Source organism: Microtus oregoni, unplaced genomic scaffold, assembly GCF_018167655.1.
Source record: "Microtus oregoni isolate MIOR12 unplaced genomic scaffold, Mior012 000007F_ref0000211, whole genome shotgun sequence".
NCBI lineage: Eukaryota > Metazoa > Chordata > Mammalia > Rodentia > Cricetidae > Microtus > Microtus oregoni.
In genome coordinates, this window is record NW_024543066.1 from 31,616,194 (window position 1) to 31,642,811 (window position 26,618).

At 38.8% G+C, this 26,618-nt stretch overlaps 1 protein-coding gene across 1 annotated transcript in view; it reads right to left on the minus strand.

Annotated features, from left to right (window-relative positions):
- The window catches only part of Lmbrd1 (LMBR1 domain containing 1), a 90,546-nt gene that overhangs the window by 25,230 nt on the left and 38,698 nt on the right, over positions 1-26,618 (minus strand). Inside the window, exons 5-9 of the mRNA XM_041656536.1 lie at positions 25,373-25,440; positions 19,379-19,467; positions 15,594-15,667; positions 8,242-8,367; positions 4,902-5,054 (exon numbers count right to left, since the gene is read on the minus strand). Coding sequence (XP_041512470.1) covers positions 4,902-5,054; positions 8,242-8,367; positions 15,594-15,667; positions 19,379-19,467; positions 25,373-25,440 — 510 coding nt within the window. The remainder of the gene's footprint in view (positions 1-4,901; positions 5,055-8,241; positions 8,368-15,593; positions 15,668-19,378; positions 19,468-25,372; positions 25,441-26,618) is intronic.

The following is a 26,618-nucleotide window of genomic DNA, read 5'->3' on the forward strand; positions in this document are numbered from 1 at the left end:
TTGATATCAATGCATCATCAGCTCATGAAGGCAGAGACTTTTCCTTGTTATCTACAAGAAGCAATTTATTTAGTACACTATCATGCTAATGAAAGAGACTTTTGTATAGCTGGAAGAAAGAGGGCTGGTAAGATAAAGGGAAGCCTGAGGAGGAAGAAGTATCCGGAGGAGACATATACATCTTCTTATTTTCATCTCAGCCATGTTCAAAGACAGTACAAAGATCCCGGTGTATCCCTCAACCCGATTCTCCACGGGTCGCAGCTTACTTTCCTTTATTATTTTTGCCGTGTATACTTAGGGATCAGTTTGAGGATTAGAAATAGATAAAATGCTTTGTCATATCTATGTCTAAAAAAGCAGTAATGTTTTTAACATAAGCACAATTCAACCACAGAAATCAGGAAATTAATTCTCATATGACCTTAGCCAAATCTGAAGCGCGTCATTCATGTCGTTTACAGAAAAGCAAACTCCTTCAGTCTAAAATGCGACCCAGCATCTCACGCAGCTCCTGCCATTTTAGTAACCTTCGGTCTGGATCAAGTCCTAATTACTTTTTTTCTCCATAATCTTGACATTTTGAGACCGGGGCAATTATTTTATAGAACGTCCTTCAAGCTAAATGTTCTATTTCTCATGAGTAGTTAAAAAAAAAAAAAAACAGCTGAGAAATGTTACTGAGTCCTTCGAATAGATCATATTAGGAAGCACAATCAAGTCTATTTGTCCGACGACTGATGAGGCTTCTCTACTGTAAAAGTGCCATTTTCCTTCTCTAATACGTTTTGTGGTTTTAGACTTGAGAAGAGGCAAAACTTTATCATTAGCAACTGTTTGCCTTTAATTTCGGCATCTATACGTCTCTTCCTAGAAACGGTACACGTTATCTGTTGAATTCTGTTTTCTAGCATGCTGGGTTTTTCTAATTTTTTGTTTAATGAGCTTTATTTGGCTTATTCACTCACATCAATATAGACTCATAGATTTGTATTTTATTCATGGAACTATTATCATTACTGTTACTATGTATACTGTTAATATTACTATTCAGTACCTAAATGGTCCTACACTTACCCAGTGGTAGACCTCAAAAAGTTGGTCCCTTCTGTTCTGAGCATTTCTCCTTGCTTTCTGGAACAGAAAGCTGCTCTCAGCTATCTTTGGCTCTCCCAGGCACAGTATTAGAATCAGGCATTTGCCTGGGTAGTCCTAGTTCCTTTTCATGGAGTCAGTCAGGGACTGCCTATTAGAAAACAAACGCTCTAGGCAGGAGCCACTAATTGACCTGTCTCTTCCCCTTTGCTCTCAACTTTATTTTCTTATGTGGCTTTATCTTTTGTTAGCCTTTTGGTAGCTTGGAATGTTGTGTTCACTTCCATTTTTACTGACACTGTGTTTTGAGCTATGTATTTCTCTGATCACTGTTTTTAGTTGATCTTCTAGCCCGACAAAGACATGAAGCATCAGCTCAACAACTTGAAGAAACAGCATTAGTTCAACAATCAGAATGAACAGGAAGAAAGAGCCCAGGCCTTCTGATACATTTCTACTCCAGACTTGAGTATTCCTTATCAAATGTGTGAGTATTTCAAATTTTAATTTTTGCAAGCTTTGGCTACTTATGTAAAGTTTACCCATTGAGTATCTTTATTCCAAAATAGAAAATGGAAATCTTACAAAATCCGAAACGTCTTGATTACCACAGACTACTAAATAGTAGGTCTGCAACATCTGGACAGGGGTGCTCAGGTAAACCATTAAGTTTTAGAAATTCTGCTGTCTACTCACTCAGGAGGTGTTGACTATACGATTAATTTTCAAGTGGAAGGGGCCTTAGTTTATTGATTTCGTTTAAATTTCTAGTTTCAATAAGCTGTATTTAGAATAATGTGCGTACTATATCTACTTTATAAAATATGCTAGTACTCTTCTTTCTGACCCAGATAACATTATAAATGGTTTTCCACATGGACTTGGAGAAAAGGCGTAGTCCCTATTATCCAGATATAAAGTTCTGAAATATATTGGGTTCTCTCTCTCTCTCTCTCTCTCTCTCTCTCTCTCTCTCTCTCTCTGTCTCTCTCTCCACAGTCTTGGCCCTTTTACTCATATTATCGCTTCTCCCATTCTTCAACTAGACTCTGGGAGCCCGGCCCAGTGCTAGCTATGGATCTCTGAATCTGCTTCCATAAGTTGCTGGAGTTTTAAGCTACTATGAAGATATTATAATGAATATAAAAAAATTGACAGAGAGATATAAATAAATAGTTCACAAGCTAGAAATTCAGTAATGCTGAAATATCACTTCTCCACAAATTACTTTTAGATTGTGCAAATTCAGAATAATCTTAGTAGACATTTCAACAGGTGTTACAGAATTCAAGATGGAAATTGAAATGATCTACCAATGTCAAAATAACTCTGAAAAAGGAAGATGAAATTGGAAAAACTTCTGCCTGATTTCATGGTTGACAATAAAGTTCCATTAATGAAGCTTCAGTACAAGGACATCCAGAACAGTGGGGCAGAGCTCAGAAACACTGGACAGATACCCCAAGAGAGTGAGAGCTGCCCAAGTTCAAGGAGGGAAAAGCCAATCTCTATGCAAACTGCGCTGGAACAGATGGGTACCAATATAAAAATAAACAAGTCACAAAATTAACATTAATCAAATATGAACTTGGAGTTAAACTATAGATTTTCTACAAGAGAATGTAGGAGAAAACTACCTTAAGAGAGACAAAAATTTATGAGAACATAGAACAAATGGGAAATAAATTGGATTTCACCAAAATACAAGAAATAATAGCACAATAATATTAAGATAAAATAATGCCACAAATTGGGAAAAGACACAAGCAGTGAATTTATTTGATAAAATCCTTGACATAAAAAGCTTAATGATTTTATAAAATGTCATAGTAGAAAAACCCACTGATGATTACACACTGTAATGCATACTGAGATTGTCACCACAAGTAAGAGTGATATATTAACTAAAACTATTAAATGAATAAAACCAGTGTACCAGTTGGAGGGAAAAAACAAACGGGCAATTTCTCACAAAGTTATCCGTTAAACAGTAGATGGAAAATCTTTCCTGCAAGGTATTTATCCACAGAAAATCAATGAAAACCCGTACTTGCACAAAGATTTAGTCTCAAAAAGAAAATAAGAAGATAAGCAAGCCAGGATATAGACACACCAGATTACTTCTTGGCAGTAAAGCAGAGTGCATGATACAAAATGAAGTAACGTGGCTGGACAGCAACAGTGCTGGGGCTGGAGAGACAAGCAAGCTGACTCCCAGCACCCATTCTAGGTGCTCAGAGCACCTGTAAAACTCCCTCTCCAGAAACACAAAGGCTGCTGTGGTTTCCAGGGGTGCTTGTACACCCATGGTATGAAAAGAGGTAACAAAAATAAAGATAAATTTTAAAAACATATAGCACTGTGCTGTGGCAAAGCAGGCATTTCTGTGTTTCACATCTATGATATTCTTGAGAGCTTAAACTAAACTGTGTAAGACCACTGTACCTGGTCTGAGCTGCAGGGAACAGAGCACAAAGTCGATTTAAAGACATTTGTGGGAGTTCTACGCATTGACATAGTTATTTGGCCAAAAAAAAAAAAAATAAGTCCATATACTTAACAAAATTGATTTAAAAATTCTAAACATATGTTCAATGAAAAAACATATGCTTACATGAAGGCAGCTGATGACAAAGCTAGATTTTATTATAAATGTTCATTAGATGATACAAAGAATTTATTATTAAACTTAAGATTTTTGGTAAAATAAGATAAATCACCTTAGGAGAAAGGACCAAGGTGGGGTCCTTTAAAAATTTCATTCTGAGCTAAGTGCATGGTTCAATGGCTGAGCACTTTCTTACCATACACAAGACCCTTAATCTCAGCCACAGCCCCACAAAATTATACAAGCAAGCAAGCATCCCAAGAGACAGTCAGAGAGCTCAAGCAAGCATCCCAAGAGATGGTCAGAAAGCTGACCGCCTAGAATTAACTAATTTCATGGACAATATATTGTTATTTTTAAAAAGTCAAAAGAGTAGCTTTTAAGGTAGTAAATAAAATAGTAACAAAATTCAACCTGTCTGACTCATTTTTTATGTCATTCTCTGAAACATTATTTTACTTTGTGTTTTTGAGACCATCTCATTATGTAGTTCAGGCTGGCTTTGAACTTACAAGACTACAGTTGCAGTCTACCAAATATAGGAATTGGAGCATATGTCAGTCTACACCTAATAAGTCAATCTATGTAATGAGCATCATAAATTTCAAACTGCATATTACTGTATATATGATTCTGACCTCTGAGACCCAGTGTAGAACACATAAACTTGGATGTGCAGCTAACAGTGTCAATTACTTTCCAGAGTCACCATTATTGCCTTAGGTACCACAGTAGCACAAACAGAAAGCTGGCAAACAATGGATTTTGAAAGGGAGAAAACAATGGGTTCCAGTTCATTAACAGTGCTTTACATACTTCTAGATGCTCATCTAACAAGGCAAGCTGTCACTTTAAGGCAGCTTCCTGAGACATAGTATGCCTCCCCATTCTCCCATGTACAGCACAGTTCAGACCCACAAGATTTGCTACAAGCTTATTATACTACTTATCTTTACTTTCACTTGAATTTCCTAATGACATATTTTAAGGAGTAAGTGGATCTCTGATGGTTGGTTATGTGCCTTGTTCAAACTACCAAACCACAGAGCAGTGACTCAAACCTGATTATTTCAACTCCAAAGTCCTTGTTCTTAAGTTGCCTTGGTACAATACTGCCAAGGGAGAACTCAACCTCTCTAAAGGTCCTACATAAGCTTGCAAAATAGTGACAGGGTAATTTTTTTAAAACTCCATTTACCTTCAGGGGACGCAGGGCACCACAAAATTTCGTCCACCAGCTGTTTTCAATGAATTCTAAGTGCCGGTCTCTTTTCCTAAGTGTTCGTAATCTTTCTTCACATTGCTTTAAGGTACGTCTATCCCTCGCAGGCAAAGGTCGACCATCTTTGCTCTACAAACAATAGAACAAAATCAAGAGTTTTGTCTTTCAAATCCTTGAAGTCTCAACAAAATAATCAAACAGCCTTTTTAAAGTTGGACACTCACAGGCAAACGCACAACTCAAACAATGTAACAGGCCCAGTCTGACCAGGGTCTGTGCTGAAAAGGAGCTGCCTGATGTGTGCTTCCGCTGTATTTCTAATACACGCTAAAGATACGTGAACATAAGGATTCATAAAAGCATTCCATAGAAACAAATCCAGAAAAGATAAAGAACACACCTGCTTTATTAGAAGCACACATATCTACTTGGGGCTCTATTTTAAAGACGCAAAGACACTATGGAAAAGGAGATTTTCCATACTGTTCAATTAAGGCACAAAACGTACACTCATCTGGAATGGGTCTGAAAAAGCATGGGATAAAACCGGACCCATTGATCATAGTGGACAATGAGGACTGCTGAGAGGTCAAGAACAACGGCACTGGGTTTTGATCCTACTGCACATAATGGCTTTGTGGGAGCCTAGCAGTTTGGATGTTTACCTTACTAGACCTGGAAGGAGGTGGGAGGTCCTTGGACTCCCCACAGGGCAGGGAACCCGGTCTGCTCTTGGGGCTGATGAGAGAGGGGGAGTTGACTGGGGGAGGGGGAGGGGGAGGGATATGGCCGGTGGTGGAGGGGAAGAGACAGAAATCTTTAATAAATAATTAAATAATTAAAAAAAGGAAAAAAAAAGTCAGGAAGAAGAATGTTCAATCCCTCTTGGGTTATGGAACAAGGGAGAGCCCAAGTAAAAATTGTGTTCATTGGAAAAAACAAAAACAAAAACCAAACCATACACCCATGCTACTGCAGCCTTAATGTGAAAGAACAAACAGAAGGTAATAGCTGAACTACCTTTCAGAGACACCTCCCACAGTGACAGACATCTCTCCATAGTGTCCAGGCCCTACTGAAACCAACCAACCTCTTTAATAGCTTATCTCATTGGATCACTCCAGTCGGAGTTCGGAAGTCCAGGATGTTGGACAGTGGAAGGGGGGCTCAAGGGGTTTCAGAGGGGAATGGAGCCTCCAACAAGAACCCAGAGAAGCCCATTCAGGTTCCATTTTGACAAGGAATCTGGCTGCATTCTGTCCAGGTGCTGAGAACTTGAGTAAAGTTAAGTTCCAAAGGAAACGGCTGTGTTGTAAGGTAAAGAAAGTTTTAAGAGAGCATACCCTTCATGCTGGGGTGGGACGACTGCTCAATCTTCCTAGCTTTATGCTGAGCAGATGGAGCGTCCAGATAGGAAAAACGAAGAGTTTAGAGAGAAGGGAGCATGAAGAGCACAAAGTTGTAACCAACATGGATACAGACAAACGCCAGTAAGTGTTTCTGAGAACAGCACCTCTGCAGAGCAATCACAGACTTCACACTGACTGGTGGAAAAGGGGCTGGAAGGAAAGTTTGCCCATTGAGAATTACAAGAAGTAATATTTTCAATCCATTTGAATGATGATTCCTGAAAGATAGCTCCTTCAGGGCAGTCTGCTGGGAAATGGCCATCAAATGAAGTGCCCTCCTAGGTTGTCAAAGATACACAGAGGCCACTGCACATGTGGGCCAAGGACCAGGCTGTATCTTAGGCTGGCATCAGAAGGTGGTATTCACAATCGTGATTTTCAACCTGCAGTCTGCAAGAGTAGATTATGAGGCTTACAGCAAGGTTCAGAAAGTCACAGGCCTGGCAATAAGTAGCAGGGATGGGATTTCTGCAGAGAGCTCCTGAGCAGGCTTCTCCCAGAGCTGTGAAGGGAAAGCTTAAGCTGGAATGGAAACCCAAGGATATGGGAGCTGCCAGAAGTGTGAGACATCTGCTGGGCAAAGCCAAGCTGTGGACACTGAGTAGAACCAAACCAAAAGAGCCCGCGTGTGACATGTGCCACCAAGTAACAAAGCAGGAAGAGCAGAGCCACCTAAGCTCACTCTTAGAGATGACATGATGTCACTAGGAGCCCTAGAAGCCAAACCTGGAACTTCGGGTTTGGTGTCTGCTCACTTTCCTTGTTATCTTTCTGTTCGTCCTTGTTGCAATGCGGATGTTAACCCTATGCCACTGTATGGTGGATTTATCAACCTGACTTCACTACTGTACAAGGTCTCAAGACCCTGGCACTGTAGCAGCCTCAGCACTGCTAACATGCCAGGGACTCTTACAAAACAGACTGGTTCCATTTCACAGTATGAGACGGGGTAGACTGCTATGGGTTACAGGGATCTTTTGGGGCATCAAGTTTTTAAAGGCTGGACTTTTGATAGTTAATTTCACTGTGAATTTACCAAGTTAGGAAAACACACTTTGGGATTAAGTGAGGAAGAAAAGGATACCCTTGAACACAGGCAGCACTACCCCATGGTGATGAAAAAGGAGACAGTCAGCTCTGTATCAGCGTGCCCGTTCTCTGTGCCGTGCCCAGATGAGAGATGCAGACTCACATCCCTGAATACATAAAGAACTGCTCCACGACCTGCTAGACGGTTTAGTGAGGAAGGATGCTTGCTGCCAAGCCTGACGGCCTGACTTCAGTCCCAAAGCTCACATGGTGAGAGAAGATAACTGATGCCCATAAGCTGTTCTTTGACTTCACACATGTGCTATGGCATGTGCCTATCACCCCCATCCCTGCCAGATAATGGATTAAAAATGAAAGAGTTGCTTGGCTAACAGAGCATGCCAAGCGGACACACTGTACCTTTAAGCTGAGTACTTAAGTAAGCCCTTCTTATTGTTAAAATAAATCCATAATATGCTATTTGAAGACGACAAAAAAAGAAAAATTGCTATCATGCGCTTAGAAATACATTTAAATCAAACAAAATTAAAATAACCTTAAACTGCTCAACAAATACTCAAATTTGAACCTAAGAGAGGCAACAAACCACATTACAATAAAATCCAGGTGACTAAGAACTGGAAAAGTCTTGTCCATAAGCAAGCAGCAGGCCATTTTTAGTTGTTAAAACACCAACAGAAATTCTCAAGTTGCCACTAACCTATATACTGCATAGAAAACTAGTAATAGGGACATAATCCTTGAAGTACTTGTTGCACAGATGCAAACAATGTAAGATGTTCTGGGTCTGTTCATGGCAGACTCACATCAGGATGGATAAGGTCAACCACGCTTCCAATGACAAGACGGGAACTCACTTTTGATCGAATCGCTTGAATGTGCTGCTCCACTTCCTCAATGTCTTCAGTGTTTTCCAGGCGCTCGTAAGCAGCATTTCTCGTGCCTTTGATCAGGTTTAAAGGTAAGGCTGACATGCCATATGCCTGGAAGGAACATACACATGTTTTACTAAAGCTACTCAAAACATTTTATATACAATTTTCAAGTTCAAAACTGGTTTTCTTCGGAGTGATAACTTGAAAGTGAGCAGAAGTGAATAAGTAAAGTTGGTTACCTAGCAACGTGCCTACATGGCTCTGAGCACACTCACTATTTTAGATTTCTTTTATTTACTACAGTTATACATACACAAATATGTTTCTAAAACGAATTAGTCTGACTTGATCAGAGTGGTAAGTTACAACTTCAGACTAATAATGTTAAAATAGTATGAGCTAATACAAAAGGTAAAAAATTATTTTTATTAGTATAAAAATAATTTTCTCCAATTACATGAAGTAAACCTTTAGAATATATTCCTGATATTTGATGAATAGACTAATTATCTATATACAACTTAATATCCTATGTACAAATAACCAAACTTTTTACTAATCTTTATATATATACATATATATATTTCAACAATTAATTTCCATCATTAAAAATAAACATAGCATCCAGTTCCATATTCCATTCCCAAATTGTATTTTTTATTATATCCACCAACATAAAACTCAATGGCATTTGTTACGTGTTAGATTTCAAACTCATGACAAGTAGCTAAGGTTTCTCTTCCCTGCATAATCCAACCATTTTAATTGCCCACTCTCTTTGAGCCTCCTGGCTGCTGCACACGGCTTCCCCTCCCCTTTCCTCACATGATATGGGCTCAGGGTCATGTCCACTCTGTACTCTCAGAGGTTCCTGCCTCTGGTTATGTTTTCCACATATGAACCCTTCCCCTCCATCATACTTAGGAATAGTCATGTTCCTCTTTTCTTTCTTATTTCTTTATTTCCTTCACTATGTGGTCATTATTCAGAGACACATTAAGTACTTAAGAAACATTGACAACTATCACCTTGTGGTTACAACAGCAGACTCTGAACCAGACACAAGCTTGTCATCTATGCACACAACCACAGTACCTTACTCATTCTCCCCATAGTTAGGAAGGGGCACGAACTGGGCTCCTCACTCTGTGCTGAACAGCTCTGAGGTTTTAACATGGTAACTCCAGTACTGTTGCAATAGGAATCCGTTGCTTTAGTCATTATTTATAGCACGCTCCCAATTCAGTCTGCTGTCACAGCACTGGCTATGTACATCTTCCTGACTGTTCTGTGCTCTGACTTAGTTCATGTTCATCTTCTATGCTGCTTCAAGGTGATCACGCTCTACCCACTCCAGACTATGCTATCTTCTAATTAATAACCTTTAAGAGTCTCTAGGACTCACGAGGATATCATTCAAAACCTTCTCACAGGAGAGGATTCTGGGAAAGTGCTTTGAGGGTCAATGCAGAAGATAAGGAGAAACAGCAGGTAGTATCCTCAACTGCTATAGCCAGTGCGGTTCTCCTTGTCCATCCATTTTTAACACATACACACACGTGCGCGCGCACACACATCTTCTCCAATTCTCACTAAAGATTGTGTTAAAAAGGAGTTTTTCTAATTTTTAACATGAATTAGAGCTCTTGTAACAATCTTGCATTTCCATCATCTTGTTACCCTGCCCCCCCCCAATTGCTCACCACTCTGTAAACACTCCAGTGAGCCACTCCAAACTCTGCTGTCACTCTTTAATACAAGCAGGGCCCTCCCTAGAATGCCACTTATTACCCCGCCTCATGAGGGAAGTTCAGTGCACTTCAAGTCAGCTTAATTACGCCACGCCTGAGAAACTTGCCCTGATTTGCAAATGTGTCTTGCTTATAATACATAACAATGTGCAGTCGACATTACTGGTCTGCCAAACTTGGCTAATCAGGCTTCTAAGCTAGAGCTGAGTAACAAGCATGGAGACTATTTGATATGTTCAGACGAGGTCCCAATTCTTTTCCTTCCTCTTTATTCTAAAACATTTACTAAGCTGATAAAAGAATTTGCCTATGAGGATAATACTTGATTAAAAACCTTCAGAAGAGAGACCTCTTAACATGGAGTTATTTTCCTACACACACTAATGTGCTTAGTAGAAGAGCCAATGTGAGCTGCTCAGTAGTGTCATGGAAAGGACTTAAAAAATAAGAAGACTCCTATGGTAATAACCTGTTTGAAGAGGACACCAGGGGACACCACCTTTCTCTGAAGTCTCACAGAAGGTACTAAATAAATACAAGGCAGTAACCACTGCCTGGACACCCAGCTTTGGCTTGCTTCTCAATTGCACATTTAAGTTTCAATGATTATCAAAAATTTAACTCTAATGTCTAGATTTTGGTAAGTTTGAAATAAACATTTTAAAATATTAAGGTTTCTAAATAATCTTTTGAATTTAACTTCATACTTTGTGTGTGTGTGTGGGGGGGGGTGTACAAAGCACTTTTATTGCTTACTACTGCCCTCCAGTGGATTTCTAGGAAGCTGACATGTTTAACATGATAAGCCTTTAAAATGCTTGTAGGTTGGCCCTAATTGCCTCCAATTTTTGTTGTTTTGTTTTGCTTCCAAGAATAAATCAACAACCAAAGTGTTTAAAAACACTATGCAGAAAACTCAAACATTTCTTCTATCTTATTTCCCTGCTCAGTTTAGGATGGAAACTTTTTTATATATGTTACTCTCTTACTTAGAATGATGTTTTTGACTCAAAATTCTTGGATTTTTGCTAAGATTGGACAACAACAAGGACATGGAAAATAAACAAACACTCCCCATGCACTGTAAAACCCATAATTCAGTGACACACGTGTTGTGACTTAGGTCTTCCTTATAAGGACACATACATCGTCTCCCCTTTCCCGTTAGGGAAGGCTGACTATGTCCTGGCACTGACACTCTTCTAACTGCCGATGAGATAAAGTCATGACACAGCCGTGTCCCTAGCACAACGCAATGCAGTCCTGGTTACAGAATAGTCACCTTCCTTGAGCTACATGCATCGCTGGTATAAAATACAGAGTTTAAATGCCACCTGCTTATCTAAGATGGTCTTAGGCATGACATAGAAACAGTCCAGACAGACTGGAGGAAAACAAAAACACAAAGATTAAAATAAGCATTCACTAGATCAAACACAACTGCACGGCTTTTTGTAGAGCAACGGTAAAGTGTTCTGTGTTCTAAGAAGGGACGAGACTATTTAGTTGTTTTGCATATACATACATACATACATACATACACACATACATACATATGTATGTATATAGATTATAGATAGACAGACAGACAGACAGAAGTAGGTATATACTTTTCTCCTTAAGTAGTGCCTTAATGGTGAGACAAAAAACAACCCAACAATGTAAATTCACTGATTGGTGCATTAGCAGCCTCAAAGCAGATCCCAAACATGAGCAGAGAATACTGCAAACCAGACACATTATGAGTTCTCAACAGTATAAAGAAAATATTGTACTACACATGGCCACTAAATCCAATCTATAGTAAATGTACATAGAGTAGGATCACATATGACATTTTTAAGGTCCCCTGATGAGTATGCAGTTAGTGATCTTGTCTCTAAGCACACCACTGGCCATATTGTGCATGAAAATATCTTAATTTAACATTTCCCCACTTGGTGGCACCAAGAAAATTTACAATATCTACATAGATATGTATTCTCAGAGGTTTCATTTGTTAAATTTGAAAGGTATCAGCTCCCTTTTCAACTTAAACTTAAAATAATAAGCAGATTAATCTAGTTTTTCTTTCTCTAAAAACTGAGTGTGTAAGATTACATAGCTAATCCTTATGACACAAAACAATGTCAGAAGCAAAGTGAAAATTTAATAATCAACTAGTTTCTAAACTAAATTAAATACATATACATGAAATTCATATATATATGTATATATATAAAATATAGTTTAAACATATATGAAACCCACAAATTGTTGGTTTAGAAATGACTGTAAATTCAATACAAAAATTAGCTATGAATTCTGGAGGAGACACCATTTCCTATTTAGCTGATTCTATCTAGACAGGGTCACAGCAGTTTGCCTCTTTGTCTGCCACGCCTTCTTTCACACTACGCGTCAAAAGCTGGCCAATCAATCCCTTCCATCTGAGGTTGGAAACCTCTGTAGATCAATTGGAAACAAATATAATTAGTAACATTAATTACCTATTTACACTAAAGGTGCCATCTACAAATGATTGTGGGTTGATTTTTGTCTTTTGTTTGTACTTTCCAAAAGAACTGGCGTGTTTCTGATTAGACTTTAATAAAGTTAAGATTACTGGCCCATTTCTATCAGAGAAGCAAGTGATCAGATAGGAGATGTCATATAAAACCCACACAAACTAACTCAGCTCTACACACTCTCCTTCCTTCCACTGCCAATATCAGTGATAAAATGCCAAGCCCTGGGTTAGGTGTGAAATATTATCTCACTGTGCTCCAAGCATATTTCCGGTGCTATTTAAATGATATTTATTCTTTTTCCACATCCGCCCAATTCCAACTAACCATCAATTATGAATACATCTCTGACTTGTACATATTTGAATAATTCATTTCCTCACTGTTCGTGATATAATTGCTTTTTTTTTTAAGTTTCACAGAGAAAAGAAAGAAGTAGAAATTGCAGTTTGGTGTAGACAAAACTAAATTGTCAGCAAAGTTAACAACAATTATTTCATACGTAGTCAGTGGATTCTAACTTGTTACACTGTTTAGTTAAACCATCATACTGAATTTCTGAAATATTATTCACCTTGACCACGAAGAAACGGCAATGACAGAGTGGTTAGGGAAGTCTTGAATGTGAGATTCATAGTAAGAACCTCCATTTTATTAAAGCAAAGCTGTGACTCCTAGGCCACTCCCCAGAAACCTCTTCCTTGACCTGGGACCTCAGAGCCTTCCTTTCTACTCTGCAGCTCCTCAGTGCCCTCTGGGTCCCAATACTAGTAATAAGTGGTACTCCGGTTACTTTAGTGCTATTGTGAAGGTCACTCTTTTGTGTCTGAGAAAAACAGCTTTAAGAATATTTAAATTCATCATGATCATTTGGTTTAAATTATTAAATGAAAAAATTTCAAAGTTCTATTTTGAACAACATGAAACATTAGTTAAATATATTTTTCTATGGGCTGGAGAGATAGCTCAGCATTAAGAACACTGGCTGTTCTTGCAGAGGACCCATGCTCAATCCCTAACACCCTCATGACAGTTCACAATTATCTACGATAGGATTTCCGTTCTAGGAGATCTGGTTCCCTCTTCTGGCCTATGCAGGCAGCCGAACACAAGCGGTACACATACATGCAGGCAATACCTCCCCCCCACACACACACAAAATAAAGTTAGTTAGTGAATTACAAACATCTATTTCTCTATATCATAACACTGCTCCTGCAGGAAGCTTTCTTTCAAATGGTCTTAGTGACTTCACTCACTTTCCTCCTAACTCACAAATTAGAAGTCAGGAATCACCTGATCACCCCCCCCACACACACACACACCCATAGTTTCATTTGAAGGCCATCTGGGTAGCAAACAGCCTTGACAGATACAGGCAGTGTGTTCCTTTGGAAGAAGGGCAGTCATGTTTACTGTCCATATAAATGATTCAGCCTTCCTGAGCTGGAATTCCTATTCTGTAATGCGTCTCACCTCATGTTTCCTTTGATTCTACACACAGTTGCTGGTGGAAACTGAAACCCAGGAAACCTGAACAAGACAACATTTAGTCTATGGAGCGCTGCTAATTGGTTAACCAAGTCTTTTGTCTCTGACTCCGAAGTCTTGCATACTTCCAGAGAATCCAGAGAAATGCAGCAGACTCCAGCAGGGTGACTCCTAGGCCTTATGGAGTTCTTGACAGTGGCACTACACATCGGTTTCCTCATGTGTCCATTTGTTTCTCCTGACTAATCTTTCATCTACCGTTTGTCTCATTTCCCGGTAAATTACCAAGGACTTCTATAAACAATACCTCGAACTTCACAAACACCTGTGAAACTTCTCCTAGTCCCCTCTAATCTAGAAGATACAGACTCAAGAAGGTTAAGAAACTAACTCAAAATCAGTATATCAGACCAGCCAGAGAACAGTAGCCCCAGGTCTAACTCCTGACTGGGTTACAATTTGTGACTTCTCTGCAAAAGACAAATAACTAACAAGCTATAAACATACTCTGTGAGGCAGACAGATAACTACCCATTACTAGCAGATGGCAAATTCCTTATGTATAATGCATTAAAACATAGAAAACTGAAAATGAATACTAAAACTCAGTACCCAAAGAAGCACCTCAAGATATTAAAGATATATGCATGTTTGTTAGGCTATTTTTAAAAAAATTATCTTTATACATTATCTCTCTCTCTCTCTCTCTCTCTCTCTCTCTCTCTCTCTCTCTCTCTCTCTCTGTGTGTGTGTATTTGGACATGTGTGTGGATAATTAGTTCCAGAAATCAAATTCAGAATCTGTTAGTCTTAGTGGCAGATACCTTTACCCACTGAACAATCGTGCCAGTCCAAGGACTTTTAATTCTGTGTGTAAGAAAACACGAATGATCATGTAACATGACTTGATTCTGCTATTAGAGTAACAGCCCATCTCTTTTATGTCTAAGGAAAGATATCCCAAAGTGTTTCCAGAAGAACAGTATTTCCCATCTTTACAAGAATCAAGAAGGCTCTATGCATAATTTCATTAATCTCAAAAGCTTCCAGATCATTTAGATGCTGCTTATACAATTCCGTGGGGAAGGGGTAAGACAGAGCATCGACTATGGCCCTTTTCTTCTTAATCTCACCCAACCACAGAACAATGTGTATACACAGTAGTAGTCTGCCATGCCTTGCTATTTCAAAAGACACTTGAACAAAATCAGAAAGCTAGAAAATACAGCACCAGGCTCTACAGACTGGAGGAGTGTCAGCGTCTGGTTGTAAAAGTACACGTGCAGACAGAACAAATCTATAAGCTAGTAACATACTGGCCTACGGTTCTGGGGTCTGGCACGTACCAACACTAAGTCCACTTACTGCACAGGATAGAACTAGTTGTAATTCATTCACAAGTTATAAGATTCATTTCTCAGTACTAATTTTGCAAACAGATAACTGTGACCAAGTTATTGAAAATTTATCGTCCTCTCAATCTCTTAATTTGAAGAGCGAAGGACAGTGCATAGATGACTGAAGTACAAGACAGGCGGGTGCAAAGGACGCTGCTGTGTGGAGCTCAGACCCCCTCTGCACTTACTGTGTACGTGATGGCTGCCAACATCCCAATCAAGGTCAGAGAACTGATAGAAAATGACAGTGCAGCTAAACCATCTGTGGAAAATGAAAACACACGGTTAATGTACATCTTTAATACTCTAATGTTTATATTTATTACAGCAATGTAAAATATATAAATAAGGCTCCTTAGGCATTATGAAGGAATAAAACAAATATTACTGTGTCCTTTAAGTGCCAATTCTATTCAAGAGAAGACATTCTAAAGAACTCTATAAATTGATCTTCACACAATCCTTTAGATCAGCTAAGATTTTCTTTCCTTCACCTTTTAAAATTATGAAGAAAAGCCAGTTTAACTGTTGGACATAAAAAGAAATCAGTAAACTATTAGATACATAATAAGACGACAAAAGGATTACATGGAGCTTGTCTTCTGTGTCCACTTCTGTGTGTAAAGGTGGAGGTGCAATGTCTGCACTGTGTCTTCCTCTGTGGTCTCCACGTTGGTCTTTCATTGAACCTGAAGTTCAGCAATTCATGTAGACCTACTATGTAAGCCAGCAAGCCTGGGGGCTCCTCCCATCTCCAGTCAGTTGTGAGGTTACAGACCTTTAATGCTGGTGGCCAGGATCCATACTTATGTCCTCATGCCCACCGAGGTACCATCTCCCCAGCCCATGCCTGGACTACATAGGAATACCCTTCCTTTCTCTTTTTTTTCTGCCTTCCTTTAGTTGTGATAATTTGGGGTTAATTTTTCCTTAATTTGAAAATATTATTTTATATGTAGCCTAAAATTTTGAGTATATTTCATTTTTTTTTCAAGATTTATTTTTAAATTTTATTTAAATTAATTGTTTTGAGAATTTCATGAGTACTGTACTTACATCATTTCCACCTGTCCTCCAATTCTGCGCATGCTTCCAGCCTCCAAACCCACTCAAGTTCTGATCTCTTCTATTATTACGCCTGTATACAGCTTACTAAGTTCATTCACTGTTGCTCTTGTTTACACGCACTCAGGGGTGACCTCCTGAAACTGGATAACAACTCCACTTCTCCCTGCAGCTATCCATTACCTAGCTCTGCATCCAGGGGTGGGCCTGGGAAATGCCCCTAATGCCCTGTCACCTCAACTGGTATTGCCACTGTGGAGGTTAAAACCCTACCAACCAAATAAATTAGAAATGCTATCTAACAAGTTAGGAAGGTCAGGAGCGAGAGTCTACAGTGCAACAAAATTGTATCAGGTCACATAAAGAAATACTATGAAAATATAGCTATTATTAACTGAGAATGATATTTCCTTGATAAAATAGGATCAGTAACTGGGAATGGACATAAACAGATCCTATTGACTGAGAAGTTGTGGCATAGTTATACAATCTATTACTTTGCTACAAAAAACAATTACATAAATTAATCTTAAAGCACTGTTCAGTGAAAGAAGCCAGATATATATGAAACTGGCAATATATTGATAATACTTTTAAACAAGTAAAGCAACATAAAGTTTAATAAATTACAACATGGGACATGATATTAACTGACTGGTACATTAAGCAAAATTTTGCTGTTAGACTTGTTCTACACCTTGACTGAACTCAGATATGCCACACATATTTACATAACATGCCTGTGCACAATATGTTTGTTTTAGAACACATTTAAGTAAACATTTTGAAATAGTTAAATGTACTTGATTTCTAACATATAAGAAGTGGGATGGGAGAAATGAAACTAGAAACTCTTGGGTAGAGACTAAAGAGATGGCTCAGTAGTTAAGAGCACTGGCTTCTCTTCCAAAAGACCCAGGTTCAATCCCCAGCACCCACACAGCAGCTCACAAGCATATTTAACTCCCATTCCTAGGAAAAAGATTTCCTCTCTGGCCTCCATGCTACCAGGCATGTAATGTGGTGCACAGACATCCATCCATACATGCAAAATACCCATACACACAAGAAAGTACAGCTGGATAATGAAACTAGACTTTAAAATATATTATAACTAGATTATGTAAGATGTGGTGTTTCAGATTTAACATAAAATAAAACCGAGACTAAAGAGGGACAAAATTGTAAGATAATGACAAAAATCAAGAATGCTGCCATCTAAGCACTGATGTTTAGGGCAGAAAAGCAATCCAAAATGGTAAAGGAATTAGCAGCAAGAAGAGCAGTGGCCAGTGTAGCCATGGGGTCAAGGCCACAAACCCACAGTGACTGCAGTGCCAGTCCCACTGTCCTTACTCTTGCTGCCACCAGGAGATACTAAGGGACTTTGGTGTCCAAGATGAAGCATCAAGTGAAAGGCGAGAAAATTACAAGCTGCACGACAGATCCCATGGCGCAGTTTAATCATTATTTAATGCACCTGCTGGGTAAGAAACAAGAAGGCCGATCCAAGGATATACAGGACTGTGAGAGAGCAAACACAAAGCAGGAACACCTCAGTATGGTGTTTATAAAAGGCAGGATGCTACCTTTGTTTAGAATTAGTTGATATGTTCAAACACACACAAGTTTTGAGTAATATTTTACTGTTTTAACCTAATTTCTCTTTCTAATGATAAAGCTATTTTTCAAAAACTAAGGAACTCTTTAAATGTAGTCACTTGAACTTGCCGATTCCTCCCTTTAAAATAGTGGTTCACAGGATGGAGAGCTGTCTCAGCAGCTCATAGCTCTTACAGCTCTTGCAGAAGACCAGGGTTCAGTTCCCAGCACCGACATGGGGCTGTAAGTGGGGGTTCACAACCATCTGTAACAGCAGCTCCTGGGGACCCAACACCTCTGTCCTCACCTGTCCTCATGTGCACATACCCATGCCCCACCCCCACATATGCTGTAGTAATAAGAGTGGCGGGGCTGCATCCCCAGCACCCCGGCTGCCCACATGGCTAGCTTATGCTCCGAAATAACAACACACAAACTGTATTCATTTAAACACTGCTTGGCCCTTTAGCTCTAGCCCTTACAGGCTAATTCTCACATCCCGATCAACCCATCTCTAATAATCTGTGAGCACCGGTCTTACCGGGAAAGATTCAGCATGTCTAACATGGTGGCTTGCTTCATCGCGTGCATCTGCCCAGGAGAGGAAAGGATGGCGTCTCTCTGAGGCGTCTGCTTCCAAGAGGAGAGCTGTGGAGTCTGAGCTCACTTCCTCTTCCTCCCAGCGTTTTGTTCTGTTTACTCCTCCCACCTATCTTCTAACCATTGAGGGCCAAGCAGTTTCTTTTTATTTAACCAATGACCTTCCTCCATCAATATGCATACAACCAGAGGGTCTTAATGAAATCTTCAACTATTAACCTATTCTCTATGACCTAGGCTTTGTTTTGTTAGAATTTCAAGAAAAGCAATCCTGACGTGTTCTGGTGCTACAGTCAAACATTATTTAATTCATATGAAACATGTAATTTACATTCTCAATGAAATATTACTTCATCTTTAATAGCATCATAGAGCATTCTATTAAAAATTTAAAATAAAAATCAATATGCCACTATCATACTTTTTAAACATGTTACTCTGTTATCATAAAGAATTAAAAAGCACATTAAAATAATAAGTCCATTAAAATACTTTGCACATTAAAGTTTCTTTATAAATAACATGGTAACTTCATGCAAAATTGAAGAAGCTACCTACATAATAGCTGGAAGGCAGCTTGAACAAGTTAAACCTCCTCATTTAAGTAAATAATGGTAGAGTTAAGTTCCTGGGGAAATAAAAACTTGCTAATTTTCCCAAAGAACACAAGACAAGAATTACTTGAGAAAATGTTTTCAATACTTACGACTGCTGCCAAGTTCTTCAAACAGAAACTTCACCTTTTCCCACTCGGTAGAATTCTTGTTGCTGGGAAGATTCAGTGGCACAAAAGCACTAAAGGAAAAGATAACTCTGTTTAAACGCCTCAAAGGAAGTTATAGAAAACTGAGAGGTCTGAAACTCAATTTTCAAGATTTTTAAAAGAAAATTCATTTTTTTCCAAAAACTAACCCTGTACAGACAGAGGCCTGGGGGTTCCTCATCTACGTACTAACTGTATACTAACCTGTACGACACAGAGGCCTGGGGGTTCCTCATCTATGTACTAATTGTATACTAACCTGTATGACACAGAGGTCTGGGGGTTTCTCATCTATGTACTAACTGTATATTAACCTGTACAACACAGAGGTCTGGGGGGTTCCTCATCTATGTACTAATTGTATACTAACCTGTACAACACAGAGGTCTGGGGGTTCCTCATCTATGTACTAACTGTATACTAACCTGTACGACACAGAGGCCTGGGGGTTTCTCATCTATGAACTAACTGTATACTAACCTGTACGACACAGAGGCCTGGGGGTTTCTCATCTATGAACTAACTGTATACTAACCTGTATGGACGCAGACGCCTGAGGTTTTCTCATCTATGTACTAACTGTATACTAACCTGTATGGACACAGAGGCCTGGGGTTTTCTCATCTGTGTACTAATTGTATACTAACCTCTAAGACACAGAGGCCTGGGGGTTTCTCATCTATGTACTAACTGTATACTAACCTGTATGACACAGAGGCCTGGGGGTTTCTCATCTATGAACTAACTGTTTACTAACCTGTACGACACAGAGGCCTGGGGGTTTCTCATCTGTGTACTAACTGTATCACATACTCATTCTGAACCATGATATAAGAAAAATTCTATGGTGAATCAGCAGAGAAATAAATACATACAATCATTTCAAAATATTTATATGTAAACTGAAATAAAATGCATCACAATAAACAATAAATATTACACAGTAACACTAAACATTGATTTTGTTTTTCTTCTTTTCAATATCTTTCAAGATCCTACCCAATACAAATAATACATTTGTTTTTTGTTTTCTAATCTACAAGCAAGAGGAGCACACTCACACAGACACAACTACAAGAGCTTACACTAAGAAACAAATAGAAAACAAAATAGTCAAATTATTTTCTAGCCCCAAACAATAAACCAAGACATCAAGACTTTCAGGTAAAAAGCAGATGTCCCAAGAAAACATATATGGGAAACCACTCTATTGGGCAAAAGATAACTCTCATACCTCCTTCCTAAGCTAATTTAATTATAAGAAAATCAGTAAGGTGTGTGCAGTTTTTATAGAAGAAATAATGAATATGTTGATATGTTAAAGTATCTGTATAGAAAACATTTTCCCAAAACAGCAATTACTTTTAAACCTTAGTGTTCTAACCTTTACTCCAGTTCTTCTGAAAAGATGAATGGGATATATACGCCAGGCTATTTAATTCCTAACCAGTCAGCTGCAGGTACAGGTCAGTGGTACAGTGTTTCTCAAGGTTTGCCTAGCATACCAAGGCTCCAAGTTCAATTCCCACCTTTTAGGGGGCAATTCTAACTATTTGCATTGCCTTGAGTCTTCTTAATCTTGAAGACTTCAATTCTTATCACATTGAGAAAGAAAAGTAACTACTCAAAAGCACAAGCATAAATGTAAAAAGTTCATTTATTGTCCAGCAATAAAATCAAACAGAAGTCAAGAATAGCTTTTAAAAAAATAACTTCTATATACTATAAATCAATACTATTAATAATTAATTTAACTACTAAGATTTATTTAACAGAAAAATAAGCAAGAAAGAAGTAGTGATATAATAACTCAATTATTTAGCATAACTTTTTCTTTAGAGACCACAAAGTATATTTTGAAATTTTCTGTTGTGAGCATAGAAAAATATTTTATAAAAAATTTCATTTTAACTATGATTAGAACATATATGACAAATATAAGAAGAGTTAAGGTGAAGACTGTGGAGTGAATTTGGTGAAATATAATTGTGTGAAATTCTCAAAAATTAATAAACAGGCAATTAAAATCAAATAATGATGTGATATATTAGTTTCTGGGGGCAAAAGCAGTTAATTTTTGACTATCAGGATTTAGTAAATGATGATTTTTGGCAATCGAGAATTATAGTTTAATAGGACAGATATAGCCAAGTCAAATCAGGATCTTCTTAATTTGCCTTTCTCAAAAACAGCGAATACAGAGCAACCCCAGTTTCCACAGGCACAGTAACAAACAGAATGGGAACACAGTAAGATTAGAATTCTCCCTCTCATCACTTAAAATAATAAACCTAAAAAGCTGCTTAGGAAAAACATTCTACACTCTGCTGACTTACTGAATTATCTTAATTCAGTGTATAAGAGGCAAAGGAGAGGCTAACCAATGGCTTCCTGGGATATGAAATTGAAAAGATGAATTTACTGCAATCAAAGACAAGATTTTCACCTCCTATCCTCAACTAGCACATCACGTCTCTCCCTCTTCCCAATGGCTCATCCTGTTCTTTCCTGCTCTCTTGAGAAACTGCTCTTTCAGATCCTTACTCACTTCAACGACTAGATGCTTACCTGGCTGACCCTGCTACCTTTTACTACATCACTTCTCAAACACCATCCCCAAGAGCCCTGTCCTCACATCCTTCAGAGAGCTATAACTTTTAAGTCAGAGTCATATATATTAAATTTCCTGGAGTCACAATCACACATCTCTAGTCTTCTCATGGCTAAGTAGAGAAAATCCACTATTCCTTAAACAGCGCACACTAGACTTAGAGCCTACATAGCTGTGTGATATCATGTGACAGTGGTCCGTGTGATCATTGGAAACATCCCATTGTGGTCTGTTGGTTGTTTGCTGGTTAGTTTGAGGGGAAAGGTGGTTTAAAGTCACATATTTCTTATGTCATTCTTCACCTGAGTGGGGTCCTTGTCCCTTAAGACTGGTACCCTTGAAATAAGTGGAGAGACCAAACATTTTCCTCCACATAGCAGAGAAAAAATGGTATAGTAAGAAGTGGCTATCTGTGAGTCAGGCAGAATTTTTACCAGAGGCCACACTTGCCAAAATCTTGATCACAGACTTTTTGCTTCAAGAAATATGAAAATGAAATGTCCACTGTTTAAGCCTTCTGGTCTGTGGCACTCTGCTATGGCAGCATGAGCAAACTACTGCAGTCTGCATGCCGTTCGCCTTTTCTCTTCAGGTAACTAACTGACCGAGCAATCTGAATTTCAGCTCAATTGCCACTCATTGCTAGTCTTCTGATTCCATAGAGAAGAGTAAACTTCTGCTCTTTCGCACCATCGCTCGTGTGCATCTCTCACTAGAGCACCAAAACACTGCAATTCACTTGTTTACATGAGTCCTATGTGTGAACCTTGAGAACAGAGACCCTCAACTTTCATTTCTAGCCCCAAGATCTAGCATGGACACAAGCCCACAGTGCTACAAAAATGATGAGTCCAACAAAGGTCAAACCTACACCAGACCATAGCGAAACAAATTACAGATGTGCCAGTAGGAAACCCATTTCCAAGAAACTAGGACCCAGTGGTGGTGTACTCAGGAGGCTGAGGCAGGCAGATCTCTGTTGAGTTCAAGGCTAGCCTGGTCTACAGAGCTATTTCCAGGACAGATAGAGCTGTTACACAGAGAAACCTTGTTTTGAACTCCCCCCTCCACAAAAAGAAAGAAAGAAAGAAAGAGAAAAAAGAAAAGAAACCAGGGTATTTTTGTAGGAGCCAGAGAGGTCAAGGACACCAGAACATAGTTCACAGACATCAACTACACAGTGTTAAAGGGTTCACAGAGACTGAGGCGGTAATCAGAGCTTGCAGGGATCCCAGCTAGGTCCTCTGCGCGCGCGCACACACACACACACACACACACACACACACACACTAGCAGTCCCTCCTAACAGTGGTAGTAGGAGTGTCTAGGACTCTTTTGTCTGCTCTTGGGTCCCTTTTCCTCCTACTGAGTCATCTCACGCAGCTTTGATATGAGGGTTTGTGCCGAGTTTATTGTATCTTGTTATGCTGTGGTAATCCCTGGGAAGCCTGCTCTTTTCTGAAAGGAAGTAGAAAAGAAGGGAGAAGAGGAGGAGGGGGAGTGAATGTGGGGAAAAGGAAAGGTGAGGGTGGGGACTGGAAGGAGTGAAGTAGAAGAAACTGCAGAGGGGATGTATTGAAAACAAAAGGTAAATTTAAAAAAATTCTCAAAAGTTTAGTAAATCACTTAACTGACATACATGCCTCATTCAAATCTTTACATATGGTACTGAGAAGAACACAGTCTTAGATAACTGAAACATTACTAGTCTTTAATTCATGATTCTTGTACACTGGTTTCTGCAGGGTAGGTGATTTTATTGGTAGTTCTCAGTCACATTCTAAATCAGGGATCTGCCACATATTAAGTGACTATATTTATGAAACTGTAAGTTTTACTGTTGCTTTTTGAGTCTATGATTACCCCAGAGCTACAAAAGGACCCACAAATGACACAAACTAACTGCACTGTACGTCTAAAGCATTTACTTCCTATCTGCCCCTTAAGTTTGCTGACCCCCTGGTCTAAGTAACAGGCTAAGTGACAAGATTTTCATGTCATCAGAGAAAATTAGCATAAATACTGGCTTTCTCTAGTAGGAAAGGGGGCTTGTGAAAGTATATTCCGTAGCTAAAACAAGTAACAAAAGCCTGAATGCATGGTCTTTCAATGCACCCCTTTTATGACCCAGCAAGACAGGAAAAAAAAAACAAAACAGGAATGTAACTGAATGGGAAACATATGCTCCATCGTCCTTGGGAGTCACAGAAGCCACAGCAGATCTCATTCCCATCACAATTGCATCTAATGAATGTTTAAAGTATTGTAAGTTAGTTACTGAAATATAAAACACCAAATTATGGCTAGTGGTTAAGAGTGCTTCCAGAGGATCTGGGTTCAATTTCCAGCACCCATATGAATGTTCACAATTGTCTATAACTCCAATTCCACAGGGTCCAATGCCCTCTCTGATCTCTACAGGCTCCAGGTCCCAGACCCTGGGCCCCAGGCACCAGGCACACAGGTACATAGACATGAAAGCAAAACAATCCTACAGATAGAATAAAGCTTATTTTATTAAAAACCCACCAAATTAACTATAAACAAAAATTAGGTACATATTGCCACCTAATGTATGCTCTCAACAGAATGTGAGCACATGAGTTTGGAGGGATGAAAGGGAAAGGGGAAATGATGTAATTGTATTATAGTATCAGAAGAATTTTAATGCAATTTTTTAAAAACTGCATCGTTGCAAATAAGGACCATTTTATTTTGCTATAAAAATGTGAAATGATCAGATCTATTTTAACAAAGGCGAAAGTCTACAACAAACAAGGACAGAAATCATGTGTGAGTCAGTGTGAAACTTCACTGACATTTCTACTGAAATAAGACAGAAGGATTTAGAAGGGAGCTCACTGACAAAGATTTGGCAGGAAGGTCAAACATAAGAGCTCTAATGTTTAGTTTTTAACATGCGAACACCACGCATGTCCTGGGAGCTCAGTCACATGAACAGCTGTCCTCCAAGAAGGGCCTGCCATCATCAGCTGAGGAATGCACACTCCCAGACCTGAGGAGTCACCCAAAACACTGCAGCAGGAGTGTTAATAATGGAACGTCCCAGGAATGGGAAAAATACAATATATAAAACATAAATGTGTTTGTATAAAAAGTAATAACAGAAGGTACATACAGAGATGTGTGAAACGACTAGACACAACAACCAGAGTTCACTGCGTCTTCACACAGTGATTACATAAAAGGCCATTTGTTTAGTTTTCTTTTCCTTGTTTTTTTCCTTGCCTAAATTTTTCTGACTGAACCTTTTGTTACTATTATCCCATTATTTCCCACTGGCACAATGAAAAATCAAGACTTACCCAACAAGAAGAAGAAGTGCACAAATCACAACAAATCCCACAGTGTACTTGAGCGCCGTTTTAACTTGCTAGAGGCCAAGGAGGGAAACATATCACTTAGCAAGCCTTTATATACAGAGGTATTATGACAATACAATAATGCTCTCTTTCATAGCAAATATACATTTCAAATCAAGAGCACAAAGTTTCAATTGTTGAACAGAAAAGCCTTCAAATTAAATTTAAAGAAAACTATAATCAGTTTTTTGCATCTTATGTGTCTTTGCAAGATTCTAAAATCTGGAATGGTTAGACCTTTTGAAAAGTACATGCTGAATACATAAAGGTGAAACTGTCAAAATAGAAAAATATTCCCCAAAATGAATAACACTCAACACCTATAATAAATACCCTTAATGCAATCACCAAAAGCAATGGAAAAATAAGCAATATTTTTGTTTGGCTTCTTGTATGTACGTATGTATTTATTTATTTAGAGGCAGAGTTTCTCTGTGTAGCCCTGGCTGTCCTAGAACTCATTCTGTAGACGAGGCTGGCCTCAAACTCAGAGATCTGCCTGCTTCTGTCTCCCAAGTGCTGGGATTAAAGTTATGTGTCACCATGTCTGGCTAAGAATAAGTAATAGTCTTATGTATGAACATATGTAGGATCCAGCCATGATTAGCTTAATAGAAATGGATCAACCCAAAGGAAGTTCTTAACTTCCAACAATTATCAGTTGCTAGTGTTGGGCCTGGCCCTGATAAGCTTAATGGAGGCCTGGGTCTCAGTAGTTTACCCTAAGGCAATACCTGGTTGCAGGAAGGACCACGAACTGAGACTACCCAGGCACCACCCAAGAACAGACTGTCCAAAGGAAATTCCTAAAGTTCCAACCATTGTAGATGGGATCACCTGCCAGCACACATTCACGGAGACAACCCTAGACAAATGTCAGCCAATCAGGGGTCCTGAACCTTAGAAGTCCCTCACCCCCACCTTTACTACTATAAAAACCCAACTCTAACTAAGCTCGGGGCTCTCTGATTATTCCAATACATTGGACACACTGATAAACTGAGTTTGCAAACTTGTATAAAATAAAGGCTCTTTGCTTTTACATACAGAACTCCGGTCTCCTTGTTGATTTTTGGGGGACCTCACTGATCTGGGCATAACACATACATGTTTATGTCTATAAAATATAAATATCTAACAACTATATAAACACATATATGTTATAAACCACTGTGAATCCAGACTTGCA